This window comes from Macrosteles quadrilineatus, unplaced genomic scaffold (assembly GCF_028750875.1).
Source record: "Macrosteles quadrilineatus isolate MER2022 unplaced genomic scaffold, UCM_ALF_1.0 Scaffold_15__1_contigs__length_3749704, whole genome shotgun sequence".
NCBI lineage: Eukaryota > Metazoa > Arthropoda > Insecta > Hemiptera > Cicadellidae > Macrosteles > Macrosteles quadrilineatus.
Genome location: NW_026542608.1, coordinates 2,348,357 through 2,366,757, shown reverse-complemented (window position 1 = coordinate 2,366,757; position 18,401 = coordinate 2,348,357). Strand labels below are relative to the sequence as shown.

Below are 18,401 nucleotides of genomic sequence, written 5' to 3'. Positions count from 1 at the left end.
AGATTATTATAAGATCTACACTGATGGATCATTAGATCCTGCAGAATCCAAATCTGGAGCCGGTTACTTTGCGGAATCATCCAACGAGTCCTTCTTTGTTCCAGCACTGACACAGAGTTCCTTGCCATCAACGCATGCCCACTGCATGGTTATAGAAAGCCAAAAGATTTGTATACTCAGCGACTCTAAAAGTGCATTGCAACTACTCAAGCAATATAAACCCTCAAGTTACTACCACAGAATTCAAGAAATCTTTCATCTCCTGAATTTGTCCACGGACAAAGTGATTTGTTTCCAATGGATACCAGGTCATTGCGGACTGCAAGGAAATGAGAAAGCTGACAAAATTGCGAGGACAGCCACCAACATGCACCCTATACCATCTAAGAAGCTAACACTTGCCAGCTGCATAGCCGCATCTCAAAGATTCTTAACACAAAAATGGGTAGAGAAGTGGAAAGATGAACCAACTGGTCGCCATCTGTATGACCTGCTCAAAGAACCCAACAATACAGACATTTACAAAACACAGAGGATACACGTCCGGTAACCAGACGTGGATTAGGCGTCCGGTAACCAGACGTGGATTAGGCGTCCGGTAAGGGCTCCCGGAACGCCATTACCACAATGATACGATGTTCAGCCATCAGTGTTCGTGGTGTAGTGGATAGAGTGCTCGACTGACATGCGAGAGGTCCCCAGTTCGAAACCCATCGGTAACTTTAACTTTTTGTCACAGATTTTGCTTTGAATGTAATTTCTTCTTAACAGTACATCTTTTGTTAGAATTTTTGGCATTTATAATTTTATGTTATGAAGATAATTGAACCTTCATTTGATTTTTTTTCACTATCAGCAAGTTTGGTTGGTTAGGTTAGGTTATGACAGTAACTGCCGGACGCCTAATCCACATCAGGTTACCGGACGCGTATCCTCTGCGTTTACAAAAACTTACCAAGATCTGTATCAACATTTGCCTCAAGAGCTAGAACAGGGCATATTGTAACCCAATCATATCTCTTTCGCTTCCAACTCGCTGAGTCGCCCCTGTGTCTGGTATGTCAAACAGAGGAAGACACGTTGCAACATATCCTCCTTCATTGCACTCGCAAGTTGGATATCAGAGATGAACTGAAGAAGAGACTCCAACCTGACTGTACTCTAGGACGAATCCTAACTGATCCCACCTACTGGAGACTGGCCAACCTTGTATATGAGAGACACCGTGCGGTCGGCATTACCTGAAGCTGGATGCACGTACCAAGAAGTAAGAAGAAGTAAGTTACAGTCATATATTATTCTAAGTAAATGATTATTGTTGGTTTTTTATAAGCACAGGATAGATATGGTGAGAATTTGCATAAATATTATATTGTAACATAAAATAGGTTGATATTTCTGTGGGGTGATGGGATATTATATTATAACAATGAACAAAATTGGAGAAAATAATACATTAACAAGGAGAAACATATTAAATAGCTGATAACACATTATCAGGGGCATTAACAAACATTATGGGAGACAATATACAAAATAATAGAGAAATTAATGTTAATGATGAATGGATGACATGTAATATTACAGTTCTGAAACGTTTTTTTATGGACACCCTGTATATAATTATAATTAAATTCTAAATATAATTATAATATATATATATTATAATTATATTATTCAGTCAGAAAGAATAATTACATAATTTGTGATTTCTTAAAATTAATACTTTAAATGATGATTATAGTTATTATTTTTTTAATGTAAAAGAAAATGATCCGCAATAACCTAGAAACTGAAAATCACACACAGTACTAGAAATTTCTAGAAAAATCTTTAGAATACCCTAACATTGTAATAGTTTGGCCCCTAAATATTTTTGGATAGCTGGACGTCTGCAGAACATCAACAAAAGCAGTAGCGTTTCTGCTCGTGCATTACCGCCTTGCCGGCTCGTATTGCATTGTGCCAGTGTTTGTCATTACAATGTTCTAATATTGACTTGATTGTGTTCAAGTCAAACTCAAACAAAAATAAAAAATAATTTTATACTTTAAAAACTATAGGAATCCACCTTATTTTGTTTTAGCGAATTTCCCATATAGGGAATAAGCTATTACCGTAGTACTCATGGTAAGATCTGGACCCGGGACCGATTTACTTTTTTGTTTTGAGGTCCCTAGAGGACAAAAACACCATCCGTTCAAATTCATATTATATATATATTTATATTTATATATGTGTCCGTTAGCGCGATAACTCGAGCAAAAATCATCCGATTATTATGAAATTTGGTACAAACGTGTAAACCTACGTTTATTCGAACGAGTTCGCGAACCAGCATGATCGGACTATGGGAACAGGGGTTTATGGGGGGTTTTTTATGGGGTAAAAATTGGGTTTTCCCATTTTTGACCCTAAAAACCCAAAATTTTGCATTTTCTTTCCAAACCATTTTGTAGAGCTTAAAAAAACAAATAATTTAATATATTGAAGCGTTATTATGCGCCTAATGGTTAAGGAGAAAATTCCAAAAAACTGTAAATTTAAAATTCTAACGTTATTCTTATGGAGAATAAGTAAACTGTTGTAGTTTGCTTGTTTATGTACATATTTTGATCAAATTTGGAAAATGCATTCATTTCATACTAAACTATTAAGATTTTACAAAAAAAAAAAAAAAACACCATTATACCCTCCCTGTTGCGGCAACCTAAGTACTCGTTAAACTAATGTTATTTAAATAGGGAATAAATGTGATATTTTTAAGGAGACATTTTAGTCTAAATCCAATCAGGCAATTAGAAATTTGCTTAGTCTGCAGGTTTGCTGCGGCGGGGGTATTTAAATCATCTAGAGTGTTGACTTGGCATAATTTATAATACGGTATTAGGCCTATAAGTTTTCCAAGACAATTTACTCAGACTGTCCCCAACCCGTGGCGTGACCGTGTGTTTTGTTCAAGCAGGCCTGCATGCCTTTAAGCTCGTTACGTGTTTTAAATGTATATGTGTCCGTGTCGTGTCATTTTCGTGTGTTACATGTTAATTTATTGAACAATGACAAAGCCATCTGGTGAATAAAAAACATCACAAGTACTCAGCTGATGATGACAATGTGTCGAAACATGTACTGAAGTGAAACTCACGATTCAATGAGCTATTGACGTAAGTAACCTATTCTTACAAAATAATACGCGCATATTAGTTACTCATGCCTTTGTTTCGCAGCCTAGGAAACCGCATACATGAAACTTCGTAAGACAAGTGTGCTGTGGCTTGGATACGCATAAGCATAGATGAAGTAATATAAAGAGATAGGCAGCCATATGGAGTTTAGCGTGGGAGATTTTTAGCCTAGTAGTGTGCTGCCACAGCCACCTCTAATACAAGGCCGCGACGTTCGAACTGGCAACGCCGCACTCACCCGCCGCCTGAGTCCGGCACTCGTGCTAGGCTATAAACACCAAAGAGAGTATTGCTGCTCTGTATCAATGAATCAAAGTATTTAAATTACATATTTTTATGGATTTTAGGGTATAGTAAAATAGACAAATTAGAATCTAGGTTTTTTTATTTAGTGAAAAATTGCAACATACCACAATATGTCTAAAACTAAAAATACTAACATAATGTTTTTGGTTGCGTTTATCGTATTGTAAGTACGATAAATGTGGAAATAGATGGACTTTACATACATATTTCCTTTGTTAATTTGATAATCTATACTATTATATAACAATCTCATGGTGTCTGTATATATGTGTGTTATTCAATATAGTAAAAACTACTAGACAGACTGGGCTTAAATTTTACAAAATATAGCTACTATACCAAGAATGGTAATACTGTAGGACTGACTAACTTATTGCCACTTCAATATTTGTAGAGACTTTGGGATTTGTAGAGACTAACATCTAACAATTTGTTTGAATAAAATTAATTTTTAATTTTCAATAGGAATATTATGTTTTAGTCTACCTGAGAAAACCATTAGTTAGCGACAACAAAATTTGGAAGTTTTAATTTTGAAGGCATACTGACTATAAATAATTTATTTTCTTTGAATAATTACTAAGCAAAACTTTTTTCATTTTGTAAACGATTTCAGAAGCTAGACCTCCATAAGGCTTTCCACAATATTAATAGAATTGTTTTATCAAATCAACATTCAGACTGGAGTCGGAGAATATGATGCTTTAATTGTTAGATGGTGTATATTTTTTACTAGTAGGCCTACTTAACAGAAACACCGGTTTATTTCTTCGAAGTGCTAGTTATTTAAGTTATTTTAATCACTTAACAACAGCTTTTATCAATAGATGGACAAATAAACAAGGAAATAGTACGGCTTTCTCATACCTAAAACTCGCTTCTCGCGTGTATATTTACATGAATCATTGTCTTATTCTGACATTTTTTACAAATTTAAGTTCATATTCGTGAAAATGTTTCACACAAAAACGAGAATTATTTTAAGATGTCTAATTAGTAATTTGACCGAAGAATAGCAGGAAGCTATTGTTGCTTATGCGGCGGATCACGTAGAATCTTAGAACACTGTATGTATTATTCATTTTTAATTGAGCTTTCGTCATTATTCTTGCATCCAGGCACATCACATCTATCTGGCATGCTGTAGTAACAAGTTTAATGTCATTACTAATGATTAAGGGTATTAGAAACGCGATTATGTACGTCGAGTACGCGACTCCTCCATTCACTGTAATGGTAAGACGACCGCGCACCAAGACACGGATGCAACGTTGCCACTTTTCGCTCGCCGCGGCCTTGTATTAGAGGTGGCTGTGGTGCTGCTCCTAGCGGCTCTTGCGAGCCCTAACAATCTGCGTTACCAACGGAAGCGCAAACAATGGCATTGTTTCCCATTGTAAATGTCGAATGCAACTTGCCGGTTGCCGGTTCATGGATTAAGTTTACTGTGACTACTGCTCGATTTTTTAGCATCGCAGAGGCGCAGTGTGCGTGTTTGTGTTAAAAATGCACTTACTCCATTTATATTATTAAATACTATTGATACGTACTTGTCCAAGGCATTCTTTCTCTTGATTACTTATAAGAACAAACTTTTAAATTAATGAGAAACAAATTAGAAAGGAATTCACACTTTTATTTTGATCACACAAACATAAACATGAACACAGCTTAATATAAAAAGTCAAACATATGATATTGAAACAATGTACATTTAAACAGTTCAGAGGCAAAATTGTCAATGTTCCAATACTCCCTTCACAATTTTGAAACTAAATGTCACAAAGTCCAATGTTTACTTTAAGCTGTGTAAACCTTACTCGATTGAGAGGTTTAGTAAGGATGTCGGCAAGTTGATATGTTGTAGATACATGTTCAACATCAACAAGTCCTTCCAAGAATTTTTCTCTGACGAAGTAATACTTAACTTCGATATGCTTCGTTCTGCGATGAAACTCAGGGTTCTTTATGAGTTTCACAGCACTGCCATTGTCAATTTTTAGAACAGGTGTCAATTGTGAGTGACAACTTATTTCTTCAAACAGACGTTTGAGCCATATTGCTTCCTTAGCTCCTTCACATGCAGCCACAAACTCGGCTTCTGTCGTAGACAGTGCTACAGAACGCTGTTTCTCGCTTCGCCAGCTCACTGGACCTCCAGCATAACAACTGATAAACCCAGACGTTGATTTCCGAGTACTTTCCTCTCCAGCAAAATCAGAATCAGTGAAAACATCCAGATTACTGCATGGTGAAGACTTGTACAAGATACCGTCATTTATGGTTCCTCAAAGATATCTAAATATCCTTTTGACACTCAACCAATCCGCTTGAGTAGGATGTTCCATATTCCTCGCAGCCAATCCCACAGCAAAGGAAATATCAGGTCTTGATACACAACTTAAATGCATCAAGCTTCCAACAGCCTCACGATATGGAACTTTTCCACTGACAGACTCCACTGGACCATTGTTTACAGGTCTTTCACATGGTGTAGAAATGGAATTCGAGTCACTCATACCAAAACGTTGTAATATGCGTTTAGTATAGGCTGATTGACCAATCCATATTCCACTTGAACTTTTCTTGATCTGTAATCCTAAATAACTGTCAAGTTCACCAGATTTGATTTTTAAAACTTTGGATAAGCTTTTCATGAAGTCATCAATGATGCTATTGTCAGTCCCAGCTACTAATCCATCATCTACATAAATAATCACAAGTAGCTTCTTCCCTTGATCGTTTTTATAAAAGAGACAGGGATCCGAGTTACTTCTCTTAAGACCTTGAGATTCAAGAAACTTTGTAAGTTTCAAGCTCCAACAATGAGGAGATTGTTTCAGACCATATAATGACTTTTGTAGTTTACACACACGTCCAGTTCCTTCAGAATAACCTTCAGATTGCTCCATGTAAACTTCCTCTGAAAGATCACCATATAAAAAGGCAGTCTTCACGTCAAACTGACGCAATTCCAGATTTTCAACGGAAGCCGTACTTAGCACAGATCTAATGGTGTCATAACGTGCCACAGGACTAAACAGTTCATTATAGTCAATTCCTTCACGTTGTGCATATCCCTTGGCTACTAGTCGAGCTTTGTATTTTTCATGAGAACCATCAGAATTAGGTTTGGTTCGAAGTACCCAACGACATCCCAGGACACGAGCTCCTTCTGGTTTATCCACCAAAATCCAAGTTTTATTTTCATGAATAGATTTTATTTCATCGTCCATAGCAGCCTTCCAGTCAGATGCATCATCCAACACCATTGCTTCCTTGTAAGACCTTGGAAACATCTGTGTTTCTGATTGAACCAGCATCAGATCAAAATTTCCACTGCTCATCCAACTTGGTACATTTTTCACTCGTTTTCCTTGTCGCAACACGTCTTTTGTGGTTTAATTTTTAGACAATACCACACACTCGTCTTGCTCACCTCCCTCCAAAACAGTAGGAGTTGCCACTTCATCAGTTTCCACTTCCGTGATTTCATTTTGAGACAATACATCACACTGCTCACCTCCCCCCAAAACAATAGGAGGTGCCGCTTTGTCAGTTTCCACTTCTGTTGTTTTTGAAGTGATGTCAAAATGAACTACATCGCTCGAAAATGGCTCATTATCAGGAACAGTACTTCCTTGGAATATCTCAGGTTCGAAGATAACATCATGGCTTATAACAGTTTGCCGTTTGCTTGGTACATACACTCTGTATCCATCTCTCAAACCATGATACCCAACAAAGATTCCGTCAATGCTTTTAGCATCCCACTTTTTCCGCTTTTGCTTCGGCTGATGTACAAAGCAGTTAGTTCCAAATACTCTGAGGTGTTGCAGACCTGGAACACTCTTACCCGACCACAATTGCAGTGGTGATTTGCCTTCTACAGGACTTGGTCCTGTAAGATTAAGGAGGTAAACTGCAGTATTACAAGCCTCAGCCCAAAGAAACTTCGGTAAGACTTTCCTCTGAAGCATAGAACGAGCAGACTCCACAATCGTTCGATTGTCCCTCTCAACAGAACCATTCTGTTCAGGGCAGTAGGGAGAAGTTGTACGTATCTTAATGCCATACTCCTGAATGATTCTCGTAGTTTCCTTTGATAGGAATTCAGACCCGTTATCAAACAACATTTCTTTTATGATCTTTCCACCTTGTTTTGCTTCTGCAAGAAAGATGCGCATACAATCAGCTACTTCACTTTTATTCTTTATGAAAAATACTTGGCGATACTTACTGTAGTAGTCTTTAAACAATACAAAATAGCGGTTACCTCCAAGAGAAGTGACCTCCATAGGTCCGCAGACATCTGTACTGATCAGTTCACCAACCACCTCAGGACAAGTTGGACGAGAATGAAATGGACCACGATGAGATTTACCAAGAACACATCCATTACACAGACCCATGTCTCCAGTCACATTAATTCCATTCATCTTCAAAACTTGTTTAACATGGCGTTGATTCTGATGACCTAGCCGTTCGTGCCATAGCTGTAAAGAATCTTTCTTACATGCAAGTTGTACAGTGGGTTGTATAGGACAAATAGCACGCATGTTAAGAAAATATAAATCCCCATGCAAACGTCCAGTCAATGTAACAATACCATTTAGGGTAAATTTACATCCAAGATTGTCAGCAGAAAACACGTGGTTCTTCTTCGCTGCCTTGCTGACTGACAACAGATGAGCTCTAGAATTAGGTACATACAAAACGTTTTCTACAGTCGTTTGAATTAGCTCCTTACCAACTTTAGTTTCAACAACAATGATCTCAGATCCCTCGGCATAACACTTTTTACCAGAAGCATTATCACTGAAGCTAGACATAAGTTGTGGTTCTGAAAATTGTGAATACTCTGTAAAATAATCTTTACACCACGTTACATGATGAGTAGCACCACAATCCGCAATCCAAACGTCCCGATTTGCAAAAGTTAACTCATTACCACTCATAAAACTATGTTTTGCAGACACATCCTTCTTGTTATCAGATGTAGATACAGTAGACTTCTTTTTAAGTGGACAATCAGGAACCTTTTGCCCTTTTTGTTTACACTTAAAACAAAATATCTTAGTAACCTGCTTTTGATTCTGATTACTCTGCCCTTGTTTTTCTGTTTTAACCTTTGCACCCATGGGTTTTGAAACATATAAAGCAGTTTTAAGTAACTCCACGTTATCACGCTGCTCTATAGTGCGAAGCTTTTCAACTAGTGTTTTAATTGTTCTATCCTTAGATGGCATAGCTTCCCATACATTTCTGAATTCACGAAAGCTTGGCCCCAAAGTAGATAAAATTCTTGCAATTAAAACTCTATCACTAAGCTTTGATTCCTTTTGTTTCTCAAGCGCATCATTTAATTCGGCAAAATGTTTTTGAAGCTTTGCAACATGGGTAGCTATGTCCTCATTAGGATCCCGATCCCACCTAAAAAACTCTTCTAGCAAACGATCTAGCCTTTGTTCACTAGACTGTTCATACACAGATATTAAACAATCCCAAACTTCTTTAGAAGTCGAGCAAGTCAAAACCAGTGTAGATGGTTCATCGCCTAGAGATGACATAATGTATAACATAGCAGAAGCATCTTTTCTGTCCCAATCTGCAATAGCATTTTGCTCAGATCCAGAGATGTTAGTAATAGGTCTGACTTCAGATCCCATTATGAAACTCAACAAGCCTTGTTGTCTTAACAACAACTGGATAAGCATCTTCCATTTAGTCCAATTACTTGCACCCAAAAGTTTCTCTATACATATCTTTTCATTAGAATTTGCCATAATGTCTAACCAATTTTATACTTGTTCTAAGAAAAAAAGTCAACAGTTACAATGGCAAAACAATGAAGAAAATATTATATAGCTTCTTTAAAAGTGATTTAAAAAAATACCTTGTTTGTAGAATAGCCCATAACCTATTGATACGTACTTGTCCAAGGCATTCTTTCTCTTGATTACTTATAAGAACAAACTTTTAAATTAATGAGAAACAAATTATATTAAAGAAAGGAATTCACACTTTTATTTTGATCACACAAACATAAACATGAACACAGCTTAATATAAAAAGTAAAACATATGATATTGAAACAATGTACTGTACATTTAAACAGTTCAGAGGCAAAATTGTCAATGTTCCAATTAATAAACATTTAATACCTTGCTAGTGGATATTATGTGAATGAAGTATTATCGTATTCTTTTCATATTATACCTCATTTAAACTGGTTTAGTATTCAATTATACATTTATTTAGCTGATATAAAAGGTTAACTATAGTATATACAATTTAATTGATTTACTGTACTGTTATACTGCAACATTCAATGATTTACTTGGTTGAAACTCAAAAGAAAAGTTGCTCTTTCTTTTGTTATTGGTGTAATTCGAGCAATCGCGAATTAACAGGCTTTATTTTAAAATGAATAACAGTCATAATTTCTGATGACATTAAGAGAGTCGACTTAAAGATTATGGAAATACTCACAATATACATTATTTCTATTTCTTTTACTTGGTGATGTTCTATGACTTTCCTATGTTTCCATAGTTTGCAAATCGGCTCTTTCAATGATTAGTCAAGAAATGCAGCACAGTGTTAATTCAGTTTTCTTTTTAGTATATTAAATTGTCAAAGCTTTCTCGGTTTTTTCATTGTAATATATACGCCAACCCAAATTCAAATAATAAAAATGCCATTTCAACCAAGTCAGTAAATATTTGTAGCACACGTTTCCTTAAATTGCAACTGAATTAACAGCAATTAAATTATCCAGCTGATGAAATGAAAATCATTCTTTATTGAGGCAAACTTAGGACCTCATGGTCCTTTCTTACAGTTCACCTCTAATTACAGTAACCAGCTGATCATAATGTAAAGAAATGTCCTTCATAAGGAGAACATGTTAAATTTAAAAGCCTCTGGGACAGAGCCCAAAAGCCTTTAAAAAGAATTTTAGGTCAGTTTTCAAATCTAAACACCAATACGTACATTTTGATGTATACTGTAGGGTTAAATCTTTTTAAACAAAAAAAGCCTTATTGTTAAAAAAAATCATGTAGCTTATTAATAATATAGATTGGCAGTGTTCAAAATAAATAGTATGGGTCCCTTTGGAAAATTTGCATATTAAAAAACTTTAATTGAACAATTTAAACTAGAATTTAGAATTCTTTATAGCTATATTAATTTTGATTCTTTCATGATTTTCATTATGCTTTCAGTTATCATAATGGCAAGGTGACATAATAATCTTTTAAAGTAATGCAAACAGGGGACCCACAATTATTTATTGTATTATTATTCAAAGCTCTACATCGGAACATGATGGGGAGAAAGAGTAAAAACTCTTAATAATAAATGTTTAGGGTTGAACAGGGTTGAAATTAAATTAGGTTGTTAAATCTTCCTATTTTAATTTATCAAGATCGTGGGGTTGTCGAAACTTATTTACAATTCCGAGTAGGAAGCGGTTCTCAATATGCCATAACAACTACTTCTCACATTGTTTTATATTTTTAAAATTGTTATGTCCTAAATAACAAAATGATTCACTCACTACAAACTAAATCAGCAGGCAGGGCGGCCAGGCATTGGCCCTACCTTTGGAGACAGCGGGGTTGGCGACAGCGGGGTTGTCGAAAGCGGGGTTGGCGGCACCGGGGCTGTTCACAGAGAGTGTTAATTTATGATGGGTTATAAAGTCTAGACTCTCACATTCGGGCTGAAATTTTGTGTTTTTAGGCTTAGCTTTTAGTATAGTGCGAAACCTCGAACATAGCGCGTCTCTTCGACTCTATGTTTGAGATCTTAACTTCTCCTTGTTCATATGTACGCAGTTCGCATTCAATGTATGTAGTGTGTGTACGTGCGTGTATAAATGACATTAGTTAATTAAACATTTTCGTTATTATGATCTAGTTACCAAGTTGTAGTTATTTGGACATCGTGCCGGGTACTAAAAAGTGTGCTTTTCTTTCGTGTTTATCAATTAAGACCAAAGATTCTTTTTTAAGGTTTTTTTAAATTCCCAGTGAATAACCCTGATGTATGTGACGAGTGGTTATAAACTGTGCTAACGAACAGTTATTTGATTTACCATCTACTGCCCTCGCTTCTCGCGTTGTTTGTGAACGACATTTTGAATCGTCGTGTTTCAATAACTTGTCAAGGAGCAGTCGACTAAAAAAAATACTGTGCCGACATTGTTTTGTTCGGTTGAAACCCAAGAACCTCTCGATGTTTTCGATTCTTTGGGAATTCATCCAGCATCACAGCCAGCACCACAACCAGCAGAAAATCCAGCATTACAACCAGCATCTGAGTGGCATCGACAACAGATGGAACTCTCAGTGCAACCAGGTACCTCAGGATCATCACCTTCCATCCTCCCTGCACCAGCACCAGCATCTTTACAGTCACACACACCCCTCTACTTCTACCTACACCAACAACAGCTTCTCCAGCCGTGAAGAGGGTTAAGATGACTCCTGTCTCAAACGTTAAATCGTTATTAGGTAAACCTAAATACATGTCTCCCGATACACCTAGGAAATTAAAACTAAAAAAGAGACTATTCAAGCACCAATTAACCGTCCATAGAAAATCTGAACAGCTCAGGCGTGCTAAATCAAAGAAAATAACTAAAGAAAGAGCATTTGAATTAGCTTGCGAGTGCATAGACAGTGAGCCATTTAAAACACTTCTTAAAATGCAAATGCTTCATCCAAAAGGTACCCAATGGACAGAAAAAGAAAAACAGTTAGCTATAGAATTACATTATAGATCACCCGGTTTATATAACAATTTGATTTCAGACAAAAAATTCATATTGCCTAGTCATAGGACTATTTCTAGTTGGCTCAGCGTGATTGACCTGTCACCTGGCATTTCCACTGATCTTATCACGAGATTAAAATTAAAGTCACAATCCATGAATGACCAAGAGCGACAAGTGGTTCTCATGTTTGATGAGATGACAGTTAAAAAACACTTGTCGTTCAACGAAAAACGTGATTTGGTAGAAGGATTCAAGGACTTGGGAAACCACGGTCGTTCACCACGAGTAGCAACACACGTGCTAATGTTTTTGGTTCGTGGAATCTACCACAAATGGAAGATGCCAGTTGCCTACTACTTGAGTGGTAGTGTGACCGAGGGAAGGATCCTATCTGTAATGGTGAAGGAGGTAGTAAAATCACTAACAAGTGTGGGACTTCGTGTGCGAGTGGTGGTGTGTGACCAAGGGAACAACGAAGTCAAAGCGATGAACTGTCTTAATGTTAATTAAGACTCACCTTTTTTCTTCAATGATGGAAACAAGGTCTTTGTTGTTTATGACACCCCTCACCAAATCAAATGCGTTAGGAACAACCTACTTAGTAATGACATAATTTTTAAAGACAACAGAGCATCATGGAAACACATCAAATCCCTTTATGAAATTGACGTGTCATCCAATAAAGCCCGAGATCTTGTAAAATTATCAGCAAAACATATCTCACCAAACGCATTTGACAAAATGAAGGTGAAATTCGCCACACAATTTTTCAGCCGCAGTGTGAAAGCTGCAATGAACACCGCCATCATGATAAAAGAGCTTCCAGCAGAAGCTTCAGAGACGGAAGATTTCTTTAATTTTTTTAATTTTTCTTGTTTAGACTTTGTACATTTTAAATGTAAATATTTTATGTATTTAGATTTAGTCAAGAATGTGAATAGGTATTATTATGTATAGGCATATTAAAAATAGGGGTTTTTTTGTTATATTTGAGGGAATATAATAACGCAAATATAGCTTTCTGTTTAAATATTTGTTATTGGTTGTTCGTCTCTTAGAGCGATAGTGCCTATCTCTAAGAGAACTTCTCCATAAAAGAAGTACCCTGTTTCTGGTGGGAACTTTGACGCAGTAACAGGGCTTTGTGACTAATGTCCACCGGCACTAATCTATTTTTATCGTCAATCTTAAAGCAATACATTTCAACTTGTTGTCGTACGGTGTTAAAATGTTTTCTATTCAATCGTATGCAAACATTTATACGGATACCTTCAGTATGATACAATTTGTATTAATATTATTATTTGTTCAGTTCAACAATATTTGTAATAATACTAATGAAAAAAACTACAGTCTAAGTGACATTGACAGTAGACTTCAAAACAATAGAATCATATTGTTTATCAAGATTGTTTATAGTTTTTTATTGTTTAGGATAGTCAGTTTCCTTATTTAGTTCAGTATTTCAAAAAAATTATAGTCCAACGTTTATTCTGCCAGGGCCACTTGTCGGCTTTACACAGGTACAGATGTCATAAACATCGTCCTTCTGCGAAAGGACGGACCCTCCCTTGCCAGTTCTTGGAATGTTTGTAATCCCCAATCCAGGGCAAGGGATGTGTCCTTTGTGATTGTATCGACGAGCATCACATTGTTCAGTTCGCAAAGCTCTATAGGACGTGAGAGACTAATCCTTCCATGTATATTATAAGTCATTAGTTTTCATTCACATTTAAAACAACCGCAATAGTTTCTTTATTGCAATCCATTCATCACAATTTCATTTATAAAGTCAAATAATAACATTTATAAAATTTAATGCGTAATAAAGTAATAGTTTATTTCAAATGTTAATTTTATTATACCAAAACATTAGCGCACGCTTACGGTTTACGAGCCGAGCGCATCGTTGCTGTAGACGTCAACAACCTACTGTGTATTGCAGAACTGCATTACCGACGCGAAGACTACGCTAGCGCACTCTGAACTCGGGCCGCCCGAATAAATATCCCATGAAGTTTAGGCCGCCGCTGCTCTTCTCTGGTGTTTATTTATTCTATGGCATAAGTATCTATTATGCATCTAGCAAACCGTAGCCTTATAGAATCTTACCTACTCATTTCAACAGTCAGTAACACTTTTTTAGAATATAAATAAATCTACCACAAAGCAAAATTTTATAATTCGATAAAACTTTGATCAGATGTTTATTTACTTCCTTAAATTGTAAGATAGCTACAATTTCCAAAATTTGTTATACCTTTTTGGAAAGGGTATAACAAATTTTGGTATTGGCGATGTTTTTTAAATTACCAGGAAGGAACTTAAGCTATAAAATGTTGGTCCAATTCCAGTATATTGACTTGATGCTTCAAATACGTGTTATGGCTAGTGGGCTTAATTAATTTCTTATGTCTAGTGTTATCCATATGGTTTGTGTGACTCTCCCTGAAACTAGACAAGTTTCTGATACCCAAAAATACTGTTTCTAAAATATACAGGTTATAAACCATAAAAAATGTTAAAGCCTGAAAGATGGCTTGACATGGACTTCTTCAGGGTACTTAAGCTATAATTCTAAGTGCCTTCTTTTGAAACCTAAGCATCCTTTTACCATGGCATGAATTTCCCCACACATGAATTCCGTATGACATTAAAGATGAAAAACATGAATGAGTTTTAGTGTCAGTGACTTTAAAAATTGAAAATTTCTGAAGAAAGTTATTCCTTTTAGCGAATTTCCCATATAGGGAATAAGCTATTACCGTAGGTCTCATGGTAAGACCTGGACCCGGGACCGATTTAGTTTTTCGTTTTGAGGTGGAGAGGCCAAAAACACCATCCGTTCAAATTCATATATATATATATATATATATATAATATTTAAGTGAATAAGTACAACTGAGCACCCTGAATATTATATTTTATAAAATATAACTTCTTTTTATAAAATTATAAAATATAATATTCAGGGTGCTCAGTTGTACTTATTCACTTAAATATTTAATATATCAGCAGCCCTATTACGTGAACACCTAAATTCAAATATATACCATGAAATAATAAAATAAATATAATATAAAATATAATATTTTATAAAATATAATATTCAGGGTGCTCAGTTGTACTTATTTACTTAAATATTTAATATATATATTTAATATATATATATTTATTTATATATGTGTCCGTTAGCGCGATAACTCGAGCAAAAATCATCCGATTTTGATGAAATTTGGTATAAACGTGTAAACCTACATTTATTCTAACGAGTTCGCGAACCAGCATGATCGGATTATGGGAACAGGGGTTTATGGGGGGTTTTATGGGGTAAAAATGGGTTTTTCTAATTTTTCACCCTGAAAACATAAAATTTTGCAATTTCTTTCCAAACCATTTTGTAGAGCTCAAAAAAACAAATAATTTAGTATATTGAAGCATTGTTGCATGCCTAACGGTTACGGAAAAATCACAAAATAATGTAAATTTAAAATTACCATGTTATTCTTATGGAGAATAAATACAGTGTTGTAGCTTGCTTGTGTATGGACATATATTAATGACATTTTGAAATTTTGTTTACTTCATACTGAGCTATTAATATTTCAATAAAAACCCCCTATTTTCTTCCCTGTGGCAGCAAACCTAATTACTCATTAATATTAATGATGTTTAAATAGGAAATAAATCTAACAATTTTAAGGGAATAATTTAGTGGAATTCCAGCTGTGTATATGGAAATTCGCTTAGTCTGCAGATTTGCTGCGGCGGGGGTATTTTGTAAGTTAATGTGAGGAAGCCAGTCACGGTTTATTTTTATGAATTCCCCAAAAATTGACAGTCTGCTAAGACAAGACATCAACTGAGAATTTGGAAAAGTGATCTGTTTTAAACTGTATCTATGATCTGATAGAAAGTGCTTGAGTTATGCCCATGTTAAAGGAGAGCCCATTTATCCTAAACCAGTCACTTAGAGTGGTCAATTCTGTATCTAGGTGTGCTACAGGGATTCAACATTGGGTACCTTGCATAACATCTGACAACTACATGGTATTAATTACCTGCAATCCACAATCTTGCATCTTTAAGAATTTCAGGACCTTCATGGTACCAAGTAGTTTCTTGATCTTTCTCTTGTTGTATTCTCTCTTCCTCTTCTTCCTGTTTTCTTTGAATGGCATCTTCTCCTAACCTGTTAATTACATTGATATAGGCAAATGCAATTATATAAAACATAAATAATTAGTGATGAGCAATTATGTTAATTTGTTTAATTGAAATTGAAACAGATTACATTTCAAATTGATTCAGGACCTGACTAGATCTCTAAAGGCTAGTTCACACATAGCGATTTTACTCGCTGCTATTAGATTAGCGGCTCCCAAATACTATGTGAGAACAGAAAGTAGCGGCGGCTACACCTAGAACTCGCATGCGAGTATATATTCACTCGACATGTTCAACTTCTGTGGCGAGTAATCGCTAGCCTTGACCTTGAGAGTCACGTGATATACTCTAATAACTCTTCGAACTTTGGAAATGTTACCCTTATAATGTTGTAATACGATAAGCGGTCTTCACTTGTCAATCCTTTTAGTATCGTTGAAGAAGCACCTAACCTGTCCCTTCCCCCTATCCATTCCCTACCTTACTTCAGTAAAGACTTATTTGATCGTCGCTTGCTTAGTAAGGACGACGGCCAGACCATCCCAATACCAATACAGTAGACCCCCTCTTAACCAACCTCGTATTAACCGATAATCGGATTATCTGCCTTGGATTGTAAAATAATACAGTTTGTTTTAACCGACCTTAGCAGTTTGGCTTAACCGCCGCTTTCTAGGAATCTCAGCATTTCCGCTCCCACGCTGGGCGATGAGAACGAGAACTGAACCATACGCTTATCTCCACAGGATATGACTAAGAACAAGTTATTTTGTATTTATCTCCTAACAATGAAACAATATAGCATAGCCTATTGTTAGATTGTCATCATTGCAAGCATATCTGATCTGATTTGTTATCTGTGTGGCAAATTTATAACAACCTAAAGTGCATTACGATTTTGAGAACTGATTATCTTATCGCTGGAGTAAACAAACAACAACTTGTAGGGAGGGCAGGGAAGGGGGTTGACAACTCCAAGGTCAAGATAGTTTTTGTGCCTGGAGCCTCCAGTAAGAGGCTATAAATAAACATCCTGTCTTTTAACAAAATTGTTGCTTGTATCTTTAATTTCAACAAAAGGTTCTGTACTGTATTACGATGGATTTGGAAAGCATCAATTAATACATTACAGTACTAAAGTTATTAAAATAGGAATTATTGACTTTTGTCTAGTATTATAATATATTCCACTGAAAGTAGGTCTATTTGACTCAGCGAGCACATAATAATAATAATAATAGAGAGGACACGGCGTTTAACCAAATGCACTGAAAGTGTGGCCAAATCCGCCATCTTGGTCCGCCATACAGCCTGAATCCAAGACCCGCGAGCACAGTTCGCATTAAAAACCCCGCGACAAATACACGATCATAAACAACATTAGTAGTTGACAAAAATTGCTGAAATTTTGCACACTTGTAGATCTGATACTGAGGATAACGATGGTGTTAATATAAAATTATTAGTTATGATAGTAATTGATTTATAAATATTTGTATTACTTATGTAGTTTAATTTTTCACATTCAGACATGAAAAAGTTGTATTGCGAGGAAATTTTTTATTTTTTGGTCAGAGTAATTTCATCAGCGGGAAAGTTGTGGATAAATAACCAAATTTAACTATCCGATTCACCAAAAATTTTTATCGTGCGTGGTTTTCTAAAAATATCAGGTACAAAAGGGGTCCATCGCCGCTGCTCCGCACCACGCCCGCTGCCCCGCCGGGCCGTCGTCTATAAATTTAGCGTTCAGTGTTTTAATGTTTTATTTATACTGTTGTACTGTAATATCGTTTATATTAAAGAAATTTTCAAATATATTGTCTATGGAGAATTTTCAACCGTTTAGCACAGCTTTTTAAGGACTAATTTGCTTTCAATATCATCCAAGATAAACTAAAGATAATTATGTAAGTTAAATTAAACTTCCCAAATATATTTGTAAAATTACACTCAAT

The 18,401-nt window shown here is 35.8% G+C and overlaps 1 protein-coding gene across 1 annotated transcript in view; it reads right to left on the bottom strand.

Annotated features, from left to right (window-relative positions):
• Positions 1-18,401, bottom strand: part of LOC129005068 (U4/U6 small nuclear ribonucleoprotein Prp4-like) — a 103,413-nt gene that overhangs the window by 63,959 nt on the left and 21,053 nt on the right. The window contains exon 4 of the mRNA XM_054433859.1: positions 16,338-16,468. Within this exon, the coding sequence (XP_054289834.1) occupies positions 16,338-16,468 (131 nt within the window). The remainder of the gene's footprint in view (positions 1-16,337; positions 16,469-18,401) is intronic.